The following is a 12757-nucleotide window of genomic DNA, read 5'->3' as shown; positions in this document are numbered from 1 at the left end:
TAGTCTACTGTACTGTGCGTACTGTAGAAGCTCAGAGTCCCAAAACCCAGGTAACAGAACTGATGAGAGGCGGCGATCGTGTCGCTGGAAGTAGAGTTCACTGGCCTCCCGCCACTACTACCCGGGCTCACTACCGTTTAAGCCTGACAATGCAGTTCTCTGACCGATTTCTTGCTGCTTCGAACTTCCTTGTTTCTATTTTAATTAATACGAGTAGCTTCTTATTCAGTCTGTCAGCATCTACACTCCATACATACAGTTTATTTATTTTGTAATGTAAATTGATCCTCATTCTTGATTTTTTTTAATATATGTAATAAAGAAAAAAGAATAATTATAATCACGAGATTCTTGGACACTCAACCTTTATTTAATTAATTGAACATTTGTTACATTAATTTTCAAGTCATGTAAATATATTACAAATAAAATAATAAATAATTTGATAAATAATAATTAAAGGGGACAATTTATATACTGGGAAAGAAACTGTCTCGGTGTTCTGTGGCGGGAACATAAACTGCTAGGGGATTATAATGTGATCACGAGGAGCTCTGTGTATAATTAAGACACACTGGAGAAGAGTCTTATTCTTTGACCACCATTCACAATCGCTCGCCATCCCAGTGCGCCCCTACCCCCTTCCTCCTCTGGTGCCCCTACGACTCTCTCCTTCTGTCCACATCTGCTGTCCGCTGACCTAACGGGCTTCCCTCCTTCATGACCTGCTTGCCGGTCTGGTAGTACACATATATATAGCGCTAGTCACCAGGAGGAGGCATCAGTGGTCACCGCGGCAGCTTCAGGAGGTCTTCAGCGCCTAGCTCTTCCGCTAACATGGTAAGTAGTCCCCCAGTAACGTGAGAATCAAGTTTGTAAGTCAAACCCACGTTATACGTTAACAGTTTTTAGTGTGAGTTTGAGAGTTTTGTAGTGCACTTGTCTACCTCATGGGCTCACCAGTCGTTGTTGTTGGTGTAATACATCTGTATTTCTATTGGCAGGAGTTAGTCTTATTCACTGTACTAAAAGTTAATGGTGACTGTACCCTGTATATGTTGTAAAGTCCAGAGTACAGCGTTGTAAGATAGCTATTATCTAGACCAATTAATGTAAAGCTGTTATTGAGAGTGTTGCGTCATAGTCAGTCTCAGAAATCATCTACAATATGGTTCATTCTTTTTCTCACAAACAAATAACTCAGTTCTCTTAAAACATGATGCTTCTTGTTATGGAAGGACAGGAACAAGACTTAGCTGCCTCGTGTCACGGGGGCTGAACCTTTACTTGTGTTGACGCCACACCTCTTGTTGTCCCTCACAGAGACCCTTCATCATCGTCTTCCTGGCCTCGGCTGTCCTCCTCGCCTCCGTGGACGGAAGACGTCATCATAATGGTGGAGGTGAGTACTGGAACTACAGGTACACTGAAAGTTGTCCACTACTGTGCGAGGTATTTAAGGCAAAGAGTTGGAAATCCAAAATAAGGAAGGAGAAATATATAAGAAAGTACAGACAGTAATGAAAACAGAGTAAGTAATTTCGGCTTTAATACATATGGCGTTTCTTTCTCTGAATATACATTAATACAGATATAAGAGAAGTATTCAAGAATTAGGTATGTGTCTTAAGATAACTACTTTTACGACGTGTCCAGAGTGTGATTCCTGGGTAGACTGGAACCTTTGGGTGAGTCGTTTGTGACACCCTCTGGTCACCGACATGTTTATCATTACTTGCTATTTGTTATTAATCCTCACCGCCACTGAGCAGCTCTCTGGCCGGCCGGTCATATGTTTGTTACGCACTGTTGTCGAGCATTGAGCATGTATTAGGGTTGCCATATCTGAACATTAAAAAAAAGAGGACGTTGCCGAAGACATCCCCCACCCCCCTCCAGCCCGTCACACACTTTGGCGCTATGTAACCTTGAAGCAGCCGTGACAATTAATTTTGCATATTTGCAAAGCAGTACTATATATATATATATATATATATATATATATATATATATATATATATATATATATATATATATATATATATATATATATATATATATATATATATATATATATATACCAGTATCGGTGTACTGTATTGCATTGTGTTTTTAATGTAGGCTAATATACAACATACATGGTATAGAAATCTTAAAAATAAAAATAAAAAATTACCTTTGCTTAAGGCTAAATATCTTCTTCAGCTGCAGTCTTCTTCCCCCACTGTGTGTGTGACTTGATGTGCCCATGCATACTTTTCTGTAGATCGGATCTTTTTCAGTATTGGCTGATTGCTCTTTAGAAAGGTATAGAAGTCACTGCAAGATGTTTCTCGGAAGTTGTACTGTACAGTCAGAATGCCTTTCATTGTTTCAACACTCAATTTGTTCCTTTCCTTTGTCCATTGACTTTGCATCAGTGAAAAACTCTTTCTACATTTGCATTGTGAGATGACATAGCAAAGAAGAATTGTGCAATTCTTAGCAATTCCGAGTTGCATTCAAAGTTCTTTGATTTTTCAAAGTATCTGGTCCACTTTTTATGTGTTGGCAGATTACTAAATTCTTCATCACTTGTAATTGTCCACAAACTGCTTCAGGTTACTAACTTGGTCAAAACACTTCACATCATCAACTTCTACCCCCTTATCAATCAAATATTTGACAGCTAAGTTGACAACACCGTACAGGCGTACACGTGACTTATCAGCTGACGAAAACTGAACGAGATCTCTACGGTTTCCACCTTCCCTCTCTCTCGTCATCGCAGTTTCATGTTTTTTTCTGCGGAGAAAATGATGGAAGCTGAAATTCCGGACTTTTGAAGAATTTTAAAAATTACTTCCGGATGAAGATTTCGAGACCTAAATGGAGAACATGTCCTGGAAAATACGGACGTATGGCAACCCTAGCATGTATGGACTCTTGACTGTAGCTGAATATGTGCCAGTTTTGGTCAAATCTGTTGCTAAATCCCATCATTGCGGGAGCGCCACTTTTGAGATTGTATTTGGCTGACGCTAGAAGATTTTATTCAGCTCAGAGAGGACCCCGTACACGAGGGGTTAAGGAGCCCACAAAACATACTGTACTTTGGCAGGTTATTCCAACAGTTCACAACTCTTACTCAAAGGGAATTAACTCTAATTTGTTTTTGTGCTTGTGGCTTCTTTAAGTTGAGGCTGTGACCTCTAGTGGGGCAGGTATCCGCTAGTTCAAGATACTAAACACTTGACTGAGTAATGGCCTTTGAGGTACGTATAAACTTTTCTGTAAATCACCTCTTGCCCGTCTAAAGAATAAACTGGACAGCTGTAGGCGTTCTAACCTCTTTTGGCACAAGAGGTTCTTAAGTGGAGATGTTCTCGGTCAACTGGCATATGTCGGGGAGCAAATCGAATGAGAATAGTTAAAGTGGGGGAGCACTGTGTAGAGTCTTCTGAGAGACGGGTGTGGGGGAGCACCGTGTAGAGTCTTCTGAGGGACGGGTGTGGGGGAGCACTGTGTAGAGTCTTCTGAGGGACGGGTGTGGGGAGGAGCTTCTGAGGGACGGGTGTGGGGAGCACCGTGTAGAGTCTTCTGAGGGACGGGTGGGGGAGCACCGTAGAGTCTTCTGAGGGACGGGTGTGGGGGAGCACCGTGTAGTCTTCTGAGGGACGGGTGTGGGGAGCACCGTGTAGAGTCTTCTGAGGGACGGGTGTGGGGGAGCACCATGTAGAGTCTTCTGAGGGACGGGTGTGGAGGAGCACCGTGTACAGTCTTCTGAGGGACGGGTGTGGGGGAGCACCGTGTAGAGTCTTCTGAGGGACGGGTGTGGAGGAGCACCGTGTAGAGTCTTCTGAGGGACGGGTGTGGGGGAGCACCGTGTAGAGTCTTCTGAGGGACGGGTGTGGAGGAGCACCGTGTAGAGTCTTCTGAGGGACGGGGTGGGGAGCACCGTGTAGAGTCTTCTGAGGGACGGGTGTGTAGAGAGGGACGGGTGTAGCACCGTGTAGAGTCTTCTGAGGTGACAGGTGTGGGGAGCACCGTGAGTCTTCTGAGGGACGGTGTGGGGGCACCGTGTAGAGTCTTCTGAGGGACGGGTGTGGGGAGCACCGTGTAGAGTCTTCTGAGGGACGGGTGTGGGGGAGCACCGTGTAGAGTCTTCTGAGGGACGGGTGTGGGGGAGCACCGTGTAGAGTCTTCTGAGGGACGGGTGTGGGGGAGCACCGTGTAGAGTCTTCTGACGGACGGGTCAGGTGTAGGATCTCTGCGTTAAGCTCTATAATTTTACTAGCATGACTCATCTTCTCCCAGTGACTCCAAATATCTTTTATAATCTTCCCAGCTTTTGTATCTCTCTCTGATTATAGCTTTTAATAGCATTCACCCATTCCAATCTCTACCTTTCCCTGGCGCTTTTACCCCTATACCAGCTGTCATATATCTCATAACCTAACTTAACCTAACCTAAACTGGCGCTCTTACTCCATTACCACCTGTCATAAATGTCCATTTGTATCTTTTCATCACGTATCTCATTTCCCGTATTCCTTTAATTTTCAGTTTAGAATTCTCGTTTTACAGTAAATAGAACTTCCTCCTCCCTAATGTTTTCTTGTTTGCCCAGGAGTAGAATTATCGTAAAAATCATCTAAATAACCCTTTCATCTCAGCTCATTTCTTCATCAGATATACAGTATGTGTTAAACTCTGGATTTCCACATGAACGTCAATCTATTCTTTAGCGTTAATCTATACATTATGTTTCATTTAAAAGCTTAGTTTCGTGTCTGGTGGTCACGCTGACAGGCAGAAGTAATATAAATCAACCAAACGATTTTCTTTTCAGGTGGTTTTGGAGGAGGCGGCGGATTTGGAGGCGGTGGTGGCTTTGGAGGTGGTGGTGGTGGAGGATTTGGAGGCGGCGGTGGAATAGGACACCGTGGAGGCGGAGGTGGCTTTGGAGGAGGCGGCGGTGGCGGACATCGTGGAGGTGGTGGCGGCGGCGGTTTTGGAGGAGGCGGTGGATTTGGAAAATAAACCGCGTATTTATTACACAGGGAACTATTGTTTAGTCTTTTAGTGAATAAAGATTTCTCTGGTAGAATAATTATACAACATGGTATTTCATTGACCTTTTCTATTGTTCCAGCAAGAATTGAATTGAAACAATTTATTTAGCCAGAAAAACACAGATACAGAGTGGATAATAATAACATGGCTGAGCAAGAGTGTTAACATACCACATTATATTTTCAGATTTTTTTTCTTCCGAGTTTATTGAGTTCCCCATTGTAGCCTTATGTCATTACCACAACATATGTCACCAAAGGATTAACCTGGGTTTGATAGATTCTCTCATATTGTCTGAAAAGCAAATGCACAGTGCAAATGGTAGAAAAATTTACTGTTTACCATTCTTTGTATACCACTCTGTGCACAGTATTATTACCTGTGCTATTTATCTAAATGCTCAATTGGTGTGAAAATAAAGGCAAATTTTACTGAATAGAACAACTTAATGCGATTTGAGTAACTCTTATGAATATAAAAATAATTCCGTGCTCCTGTTGTTACATATTGTTGCCATAAACAATGAAAAACTACATCAGTTCTTTTGTACAATAGCAAAATCTTGGTATACTGTGCTACTGTAAGATTTAAGACAGTTGCCAATTGTGATAATTATAACTACCGAGGTAGCTAAAACTGAACATACACTCTAGCTTTTCCCATATGAAAATTTATCACAAATTATGTAATAAAATGAAAAACAGTATAATTAATTAGGCATTTGTTAAAGTTTAACTTACTGGGCTACCGTTGGTTAAATTGACCTTTTTAATTATCCATTGTATACCTGTACTGTCTATGTAAATGATTAACTAGTGAGAGATTTTTTGACAATTATAGTGAATAAACATCCATCTATATATCAATCTTTGTATAATTATAGCTATCTATTATTTTATATTCATCATCTCTAAGTCGTCGACCAAACGTTTTGTGAGCAGTGTTTACATCTGGCTATGACGTCATTATGGCCATGACGTCATTATCAGCCAATAGCCGACGGGAGAGTGGAGTCGGCCTGTCGGTGATGACCAACCAGGGCTCGAGTTAGCTCTTATGTCACGTCCGCCCGAGCGACTACACTGCCGCCTGCCGCTCGATAGCCATACTTTGGGGAGACTTTGGAGGCACCAGGTACGAGTACCCCGGTTTTGGTATATTTTTCCCCCCCAAGTTCATATATCTGCAAAAATTCCATGTAAGTGACTGTAGACATTATCCAGGAGTATAATATTCTGCATGGGGAAGTGAAACGGACTATGGTAGTATAAAATTCTGGTGACTTTATTGGCCAAGGATTCCAGCCCTCTACAAGATGGCGGATTTGCCCAATGTTGATCTGTTTTCTGAGATTTACGACCTAAGTATGTATGTCAACGGTAAGAGTGAAGGCAAATTTGATTTCTTTGGTATTGATGAAAACATTGAGTTGAATACTGGCATCCCAAGCCATGGCCTCATGGATAACGATGCCATGCTGGCTGTTGACTCCAGCAATGCCCTTCTTGGGGATCCTCTGCTCAACCTATTTGATCAGAATGATTTGCTTGAGCTTCAGTCGGCAGTCCCCAGTCACACCCCTGAGACTCTCATGCCAGTTTCCCTTCCAGCTGGCACTCCATCGCATCCCAGCGCATCTGACGTCTACCCCCACCTGCAGTCCTGTTCTCCTGCTGAAGGCTCTCCAACACACTCCAGTCATCCTGGTGGGTCTGAATTGAGGTCTTCTGCACCATCTTCCCGACCTACTCCTGATTCAGAAGTAAAACGCACTATTCTAGTCACTTCTGGTGGGACTGGTGCGTGTTCCCCCTACCGCATTGTTGTGAAGACCAGGAAGCAGCCTGTCAGCAAGATGGTGGCTCCCTTGTCACTACAGAAGCCATCCCACAACTTGGTGAAGATCCCAAAGGTGGGATCCACGGCACCAGTGGTTCGCATGCAAGCCATTCGTTCGGGTGGTAAGCTGGGACCCCTTACACAGGCTAACATAACCCGAACATGCCTCATCCCACCTGCGGTAGCCACAAACCACCAGTCAGTGCCGGGACAAGACCAGGCCACTTCCGGCTGCTCCAGTGGGGAAGCCACAGTCCCTAGAGAACATCACCCATTTAGGTCACTTCGTGTAAAACGCCTCTCGGAAACTTCAGATGGCAGTCAGACGAACCCTACAGAAGAGCAACCGTGTAGGTCACTTCGGGTGAAGCGCCTTTCTGGAACATCTGACAGCAGTGAGTGTTCCTCCTCTGGACAAAAGAGAAAAGCGTATGAACTTGAGCCTCAACCTAACCCACATATGGAGCGCTGCCGTCAAAATGCAATTAATGCAAAGCGCAACCGGGACATGAAGAAAGCTCGCATGGCAGACCTGGAACGTAAAGTGGAAGATGTCAGCCGGGAGCGTGATCAGCTGGCGGGGGAGAATGAGAGTCTCAGGGAAGCTAAGCTTAAGCTCGAACAGCAAGTGAAGCACCTTAACAACATTCTGAAGAATCAGTCAAAGCTGTCGTCGCTCATCGGAAAACTGAGCCCCTCTAGTGTGATCCTTGGTGACATGTCCTCGAATGGAAGTGAAGACGATATTATTACGAGTGGTATGTGTTTACACGTGGATGGTGAGGAAGCCACCATTGAATATTGTTCTTATTGTGCAAAGAAAGCGGGAAAGAAAATTGGTTTGTGAAAAGTAATGGTGTTCTACACCGGTGTTTATTTATAGTACTGTATATTGCTTGAAAGTCTTGTATGCCGAAATGTGGTTGTTGAAAAAAAGTGTAGTTACCTTAAGGTTGTATCAAGATAAAAAAAAATATTGGGCTCTTTTGTGCACCATTTGTAAAGGAGTGTGCAAGATGCTTAAGGGAAATGCCTAGACAAATTGTTGAAAAAGGTTTTAATGTATTTCTGGCCCATTATGGAATGAAGGGTTAACTTGAATTTATTGTGAGCATAGATTTAATCACACACCTTGAAGTAGCTGTTTTATTATGTGATAATGTTCAAAACAGTAAATGTTGAATGACATATTCTGACTGTATGTAAGCTTGTGTTACGCTTTCCTCTTTTTTTCCCCACAGCCAGCGGGAGGTGACTGGAATGGGCTGCAGCAGAGTCACGGCACAGGTGGGATGGGACCCCCTGATCCTATAATTGGACAGGGGCCCGTCCCAACCTCACCGTTCTAGCCCCCTGCTACCTGTCCCCTCTCTTGGTAAGCATCTCTTAAAATAAATCTTGTTCTCCAACAGATTTGATAGCAAGGCTGATGGCCACACTAAAGGTAAATGCTATTTTGTGCAGTGAATGTAAGATATTTTCCATTGCACATATAGTTTTGTAATTAAAATATAGATTTTATGTAATAAAAGAATTAATGTATGGAGTTAATATCTTGAACAAAGTGTAAATAAATTTTATGTAGTAATAAGAATTAATGTATGGGGCTATTATCATGAGCTAGTGTAAGGTGACTTGTATAGTTGTGACTTGTAATAGTTAATGCCTAGTTGAATATTATCAGACAAAGACAATTGTGTTGCTCTTTTACTTTTGAGGTCCAAGTGCTGACAATGTTCAACCATCCAACCATTTGTTAAGAATCTTCTTATTGGAAAAGGTCTTTTAACTTGCAGCTACTTCGCTGGCCACCAGTTGCTGCGCTCTTCTAAAAGTTAAGTATGTCGGGTGAGTCCGTAGGCTTAGCCATGAAGATTTGCAGGTCATTAACATTTAAAATTTAATTCCTGAATGACTAAAGTAACCTGAATTGTTTATGGCATGGGTTTTATGTGATTATTGCAGTAACATACATTCAGCTCATTTCAGATACCTGCTTGTTTGAGGTTTGTTTCAGTAAACAGGAATCTGCAGAAAATACATAGCTATTGGCCAAAATTCTGTTTATATTTTCTCAGCTTGTAGCTCCCTGGGTATTAGCTAATAGCCAATTTCATATATGATATTTTCATTAAAATTCTGGTGTAAATGAATTTTATTTTATGTAATTTCAGTATGAAAGTATAGTTATTCATGAAATACATTTTGTAAGATCTGTTTGAAAATAGATACAATCAGCATACAAGTATATTGATGTATCTGTATTGACATTACAGTATACTGGGTAATTTGTATGACTTGTAATGCAAACTGTTATTTGGAGAATGATAATTACAGAATAATAATTGTTACCCTTGGATGTGTGGTTCAAAGGATGTTTTGCGGATTATTTTAAGTCAACCCGGTGTTTAAACCAGTGTCTCAATGTTCTGGCTCTGACTAAGCCAGGTGTAGAACAGAGTGTGTTCTTGTTTCACATTTGCATGTATAGATGGTTATGGCATTTCCAGGGAGATACAAGTGTACATGGCATTCTACATGGCTAAGTTGCACTGCAAATGATTGGATGGTAAATATATCCATGGAGTGAACTGTATATACCTCGTGCGCATTGTACAAAGAAATAATTTTTCATATCGAGAATCATATTTTTATAAAATAAAATTCATTGTAACTTTGTTGGTATAATTCTTTACCTTGTTTTAATTTTAACTTAAAATGATTAGGAATATTGAACCTGGAATATTAAAATTTGTAGAATACAGTATAACATTTAATAACTGTTGTTTTATCCCGTGCTTATTATTATGATGTCTGCCATTCACTGTGTGTGTATTACGGAACAGTAGTCTTGAAAATTTTTAATATTCCAAGGAACTGTGAATGGTACAAGGTAACCACCTTAATTTGTAAAGGATGAAATGAAGCAGATTGGGTTAACATGTCAAAAGTGTAGTGTATTATGTGTATACAGGTATCTGAATATAATGCATCATGAATAATACAGTACAGTACTGTAATAATTGTGATGTTCAAAAGTTAATTTAAACAATACAGTACTGTATTGTAGGAAGATATTCACTAGTTCTTAATAGCGCTAAATTACTGTAGTAGTTTAGGAGATTAAGTTTCTGGACAACAGTTTTTTAATATACAGTATATATACTTCATTTTTAGTCCATATAACACGCGGACTTTGAACATATAATCAACGACCTCACCAGCCAGGATTCCAGCCCTCAACCTACTGGGTGGGACTAGGGAACGCTACCAGGTTGGTCGGTAGCGTTCCCTAGTCCCACCCAGTAGGTCGAGGGTTGGAATCCGGGCTGGTGAGGCCGTTGATTATACAGTATATATAACTATGAACTGCAAAATGATGATTACCATCTATTTTTAGAGCCAAATATGGTTTTATGATGGCAATGATATTGTTTGGCTCGTTTAGAAAATGGCAAATCATATCAATTTTTTTACACTACATGCATAACCAGGCTGATGAGAGACCAAAGTTTGAATGATAAAAAAATAGAGAAATTGGAATGGTTAACGTGTTTAGGGTGGGGTAAGTAAGCTTATTTCAACACATTGGTAATAGAAAGGGATTTAGGTCAAGCACGCTCGCATTCCTTTCATTTGTTGTTATCGGTGTTGCTGTTGTACTATGTTAGTTATGAGGCTCCAAGTCTGGTTTATGCCTATTACTGTACACAAGTACAGTATGTCCTTACGTAAACAGACCCTCATCTGCACCTTATGCGATGACTTCCTTTCTTATCTGATTTTTATTATTTCTGAATCTTGACATGCTGTTTACCCAAAATAATTATCGGGAGATTCAACTTAAATTTGTTCCTCTACTGTATCTTGTATCCAGAGCACTTCCTCGACACTAGTATAGTGATGTCGGCTAAAAAATTTCTCGGTACATCCCTCTTACCATAAACGTTTATTGTGCACCATCCTCTTTTGGTTCCCAGGTGCTACACAAAGCATGTATCCCGAGGATGAGTTCTGAAAGGGGTTCTGTACTTGGTTCCTTTTTCATCTCTCGTTCGCTTATCTAGACAATATCTTGAGTACTCTTTCAGCTTGGAAACTGCAATTTTGGCAGAATAGGAATCAGTCCCATGGTAATTTTTTCTTCTGTTCATGATATAATATTGAACATACAACTACAGTACCTGTTAATTTCTTGGGTGCTTACTATCGACTGCACCTTGGTTAAATCATCACTGGTTATTCCTTATCCCCCCTGTACTGTACTGATACATCCGCTCCCAGTTATTTCAAGTACGCCCACTTCCTACATTCTAAATACTTTAAGTCAATATCTTTTTTCTTCGTGTCTACCTTCTTATATCCATTTGTCTCGTTCACACACACACTCGTTCACTATAATTTACAACTTTTCTTCCAAGCCACCAACTAGAGCAACATCATTTGCAATTGCCTGCATGAAAATACTGTGTATAATAACCTTGATGGGATTTAATATCCATAATATTATCCTATTTTCACTGAAGCCCAGTTACCCCTTATCATATTATATTGATTGGACAAAATTTTAACAACTTTGCACCAACCTTGTACTGTACTATACACTTTTTCAATTCCCATGTTTTTGAAGCTTTTTCAGAATCTTTTATAGTACAACGTAATTTTCTTTCGCCCGAAAGTTCTCTCGTGTTTTTAATGCAGAAATTTCATTCATACATTGTAAATACTACTGCTCTTGCTCTTATATACAGTTTTAGCTAAAAATTTTGTAACAAAGTCTGTCATGCAATCCATCTTATACCAAACAGACATTCCTCCTCTTTTATTTTTATTTTTTTACCATCTTGTATAGGTATTTTATTCAAGGCAAGTACTGTACATTTACATGTTCCTTCTGTCACTTGTTGGGTACTCTCTTCTATGAAGCAACTCTAAAAGTACACTCTTATTCTACACTTGCTTTGGCTTAAATATTTTCAAGGAGATTAAAGTTTTGGAAAACCTATTATACAGTAGTCCCTCATCAACCATGAGGGTTAGGTTCCTGAAAAACCCTGTGGTTGGCAAGACTAAAAGCTTATGAGAAATAAGGGGTTAGGTAATACGGTTGCAGATAACTTCAAAGCCCAAGTTGCCTGTTCCTTCACTAAACAATATTGTGCATTCAATTAAATTTGAGTCGAATACCTAATCTAAATTAAATCGAAATAAAAGTTTTACAGTACTACAGGGGTATTTCTCTTCACGACATTGATGAGGATGTGGTGCGGGGAGGGGGGGAAGGCAAAGGCTCATAGCACATCCCATGCGCTAGTTTATCAATCACTTCAACTTTCTTTTCTAATGTCATTAAGTTCCTTGCCCATTTTCACTTTTATCATTAACACTCGGTGAATGTGTAGGGGCCATAGGAAAGGTCCAAATCAATGTTATTAGTTATTATAGTAGAAAATAAGTGAGAATGCGGAGCAATAAAGTACGCTATGAGATCAAAACACCGAGGGAGCAGTGGCAGGAGATGGGGTGCTGCGCGAAACAATACATTAGACCGCAGAGGGATAAAGATGCCATGCTATTCCGGGGATACATAAAACTAAATACTGTGATTGGTGAAATGGTATACAGAGTGAAAACCGTGGAGATATGGAGTCAGTGGTTGGCGAGGGTCTAATGTAAAGTGAAAAAATACATGAAGGTGTTATGGTGGATGTAGTGGGTATGGCTCAAGCTTTGTGGGGAAGAAGTGTCAGACATGAGTTAATAACATGAGCTATGGATAGAAAATATTTAACAAAAGATATTTGAAGCGTGTGAAGGAGAGTATTTTGCTGAAAAAAAAGGTACTTTGAAAAATGTTTAAATG

General features: G+C 40.6%; 2 protein-coding genes across 3 annotated transcripts; both read left to right on the top strand.

The window, feature by feature from the left end:
• The first annotated feature begins 737 nt into the window (after positions 1-737).
• Positions 738-5100, top strand: LOC121855380 (glycine-rich cell wall structural protein-like). Its single transcript, XM_042350273.1, has 3 exons — positions 738-840; positions 1324-1402; positions 4832-5100. The coding sequence occupies exons 1-3, from the start codon at positions 838-840 to the stop codon at positions 5020-5022; spliced, it is 273 nt and encodes a 90-aa protein (XP_042206207.1). The 5' UTR covers positions 738-837; the 3' UTR covers positions 5023-5100.
• Positions 5101-6259: 1159 nt separating this feature from the next.
• On the top strand, positions 6260-9569 carry LOC121855376. 2 transcript variants are annotated; one of them, XM_042350270.1, is made up of 3 exons: positions 6260-7652; positions 8136-8269; positions 8691-9569. In XM_042350270.1, the coding sequence occupies exons 1-2, from the start codon at positions 6371-6373 to the stop codon at positions 8147-8149; spliced, it is 1296 nt and encodes a 431-aa protein (XP_042206204.1). In that variant the 5' UTR covers positions 6260-6370; the 3' UTR covers positions 8150-8269; positions 8691-9569. The 2 variants fall into 2 exon arrangements, with proteins under 2 accessions (XP_042206204.1, XP_042206203.1); XM_042350269.1 differs by lacking the exon at positions 8691-9569 and having other exon boundaries at positions 6260-8001; positions 8136-8272.
• The last annotated feature ends 3188 nt before the right edge of the window (positions 9570-12757 follow it).

The sequence above is a fragment of the Homarus americanus genome, unplaced genomic scaffold (assembly GCF_018991925.1).
Source record: "Homarus americanus isolate GMGI-L3 unplaced genomic scaffold, GMGI_Hamer_2.0 scaffold22715, whole genome shotgun sequence".
Taxonomy (NCBI): Eukaryota; Metazoa; Arthropoda; class Malacostraca; order Decapoda; family Nephropidae; genus Homarus; species Homarus americanus.
Note: the sequence above shows the minus strand (reverse complement) of the source record. Positions and strands in the feature narration are given on the sequence as shown.

Excerpts from the sequence above, each read along its gene's own strand:
- LOC121855376 (XM_042350269.1), top strand. The coding sequence starts at position 6,371 with ATGGCGGATTTGCCCAATGTTGATCTGTTTTCTGAGATTTACGACCTA.
- LOC121855380 (XM_042350273.1), top strand. Across the intron at positions 1,403-4,831 it reads ACGTCATCATAATGGTGGAG|GTGGTTTTGGAGGAGGCGGC; the intron begins GTGAGTACTGGA and ends TTTTCTTTTCAG.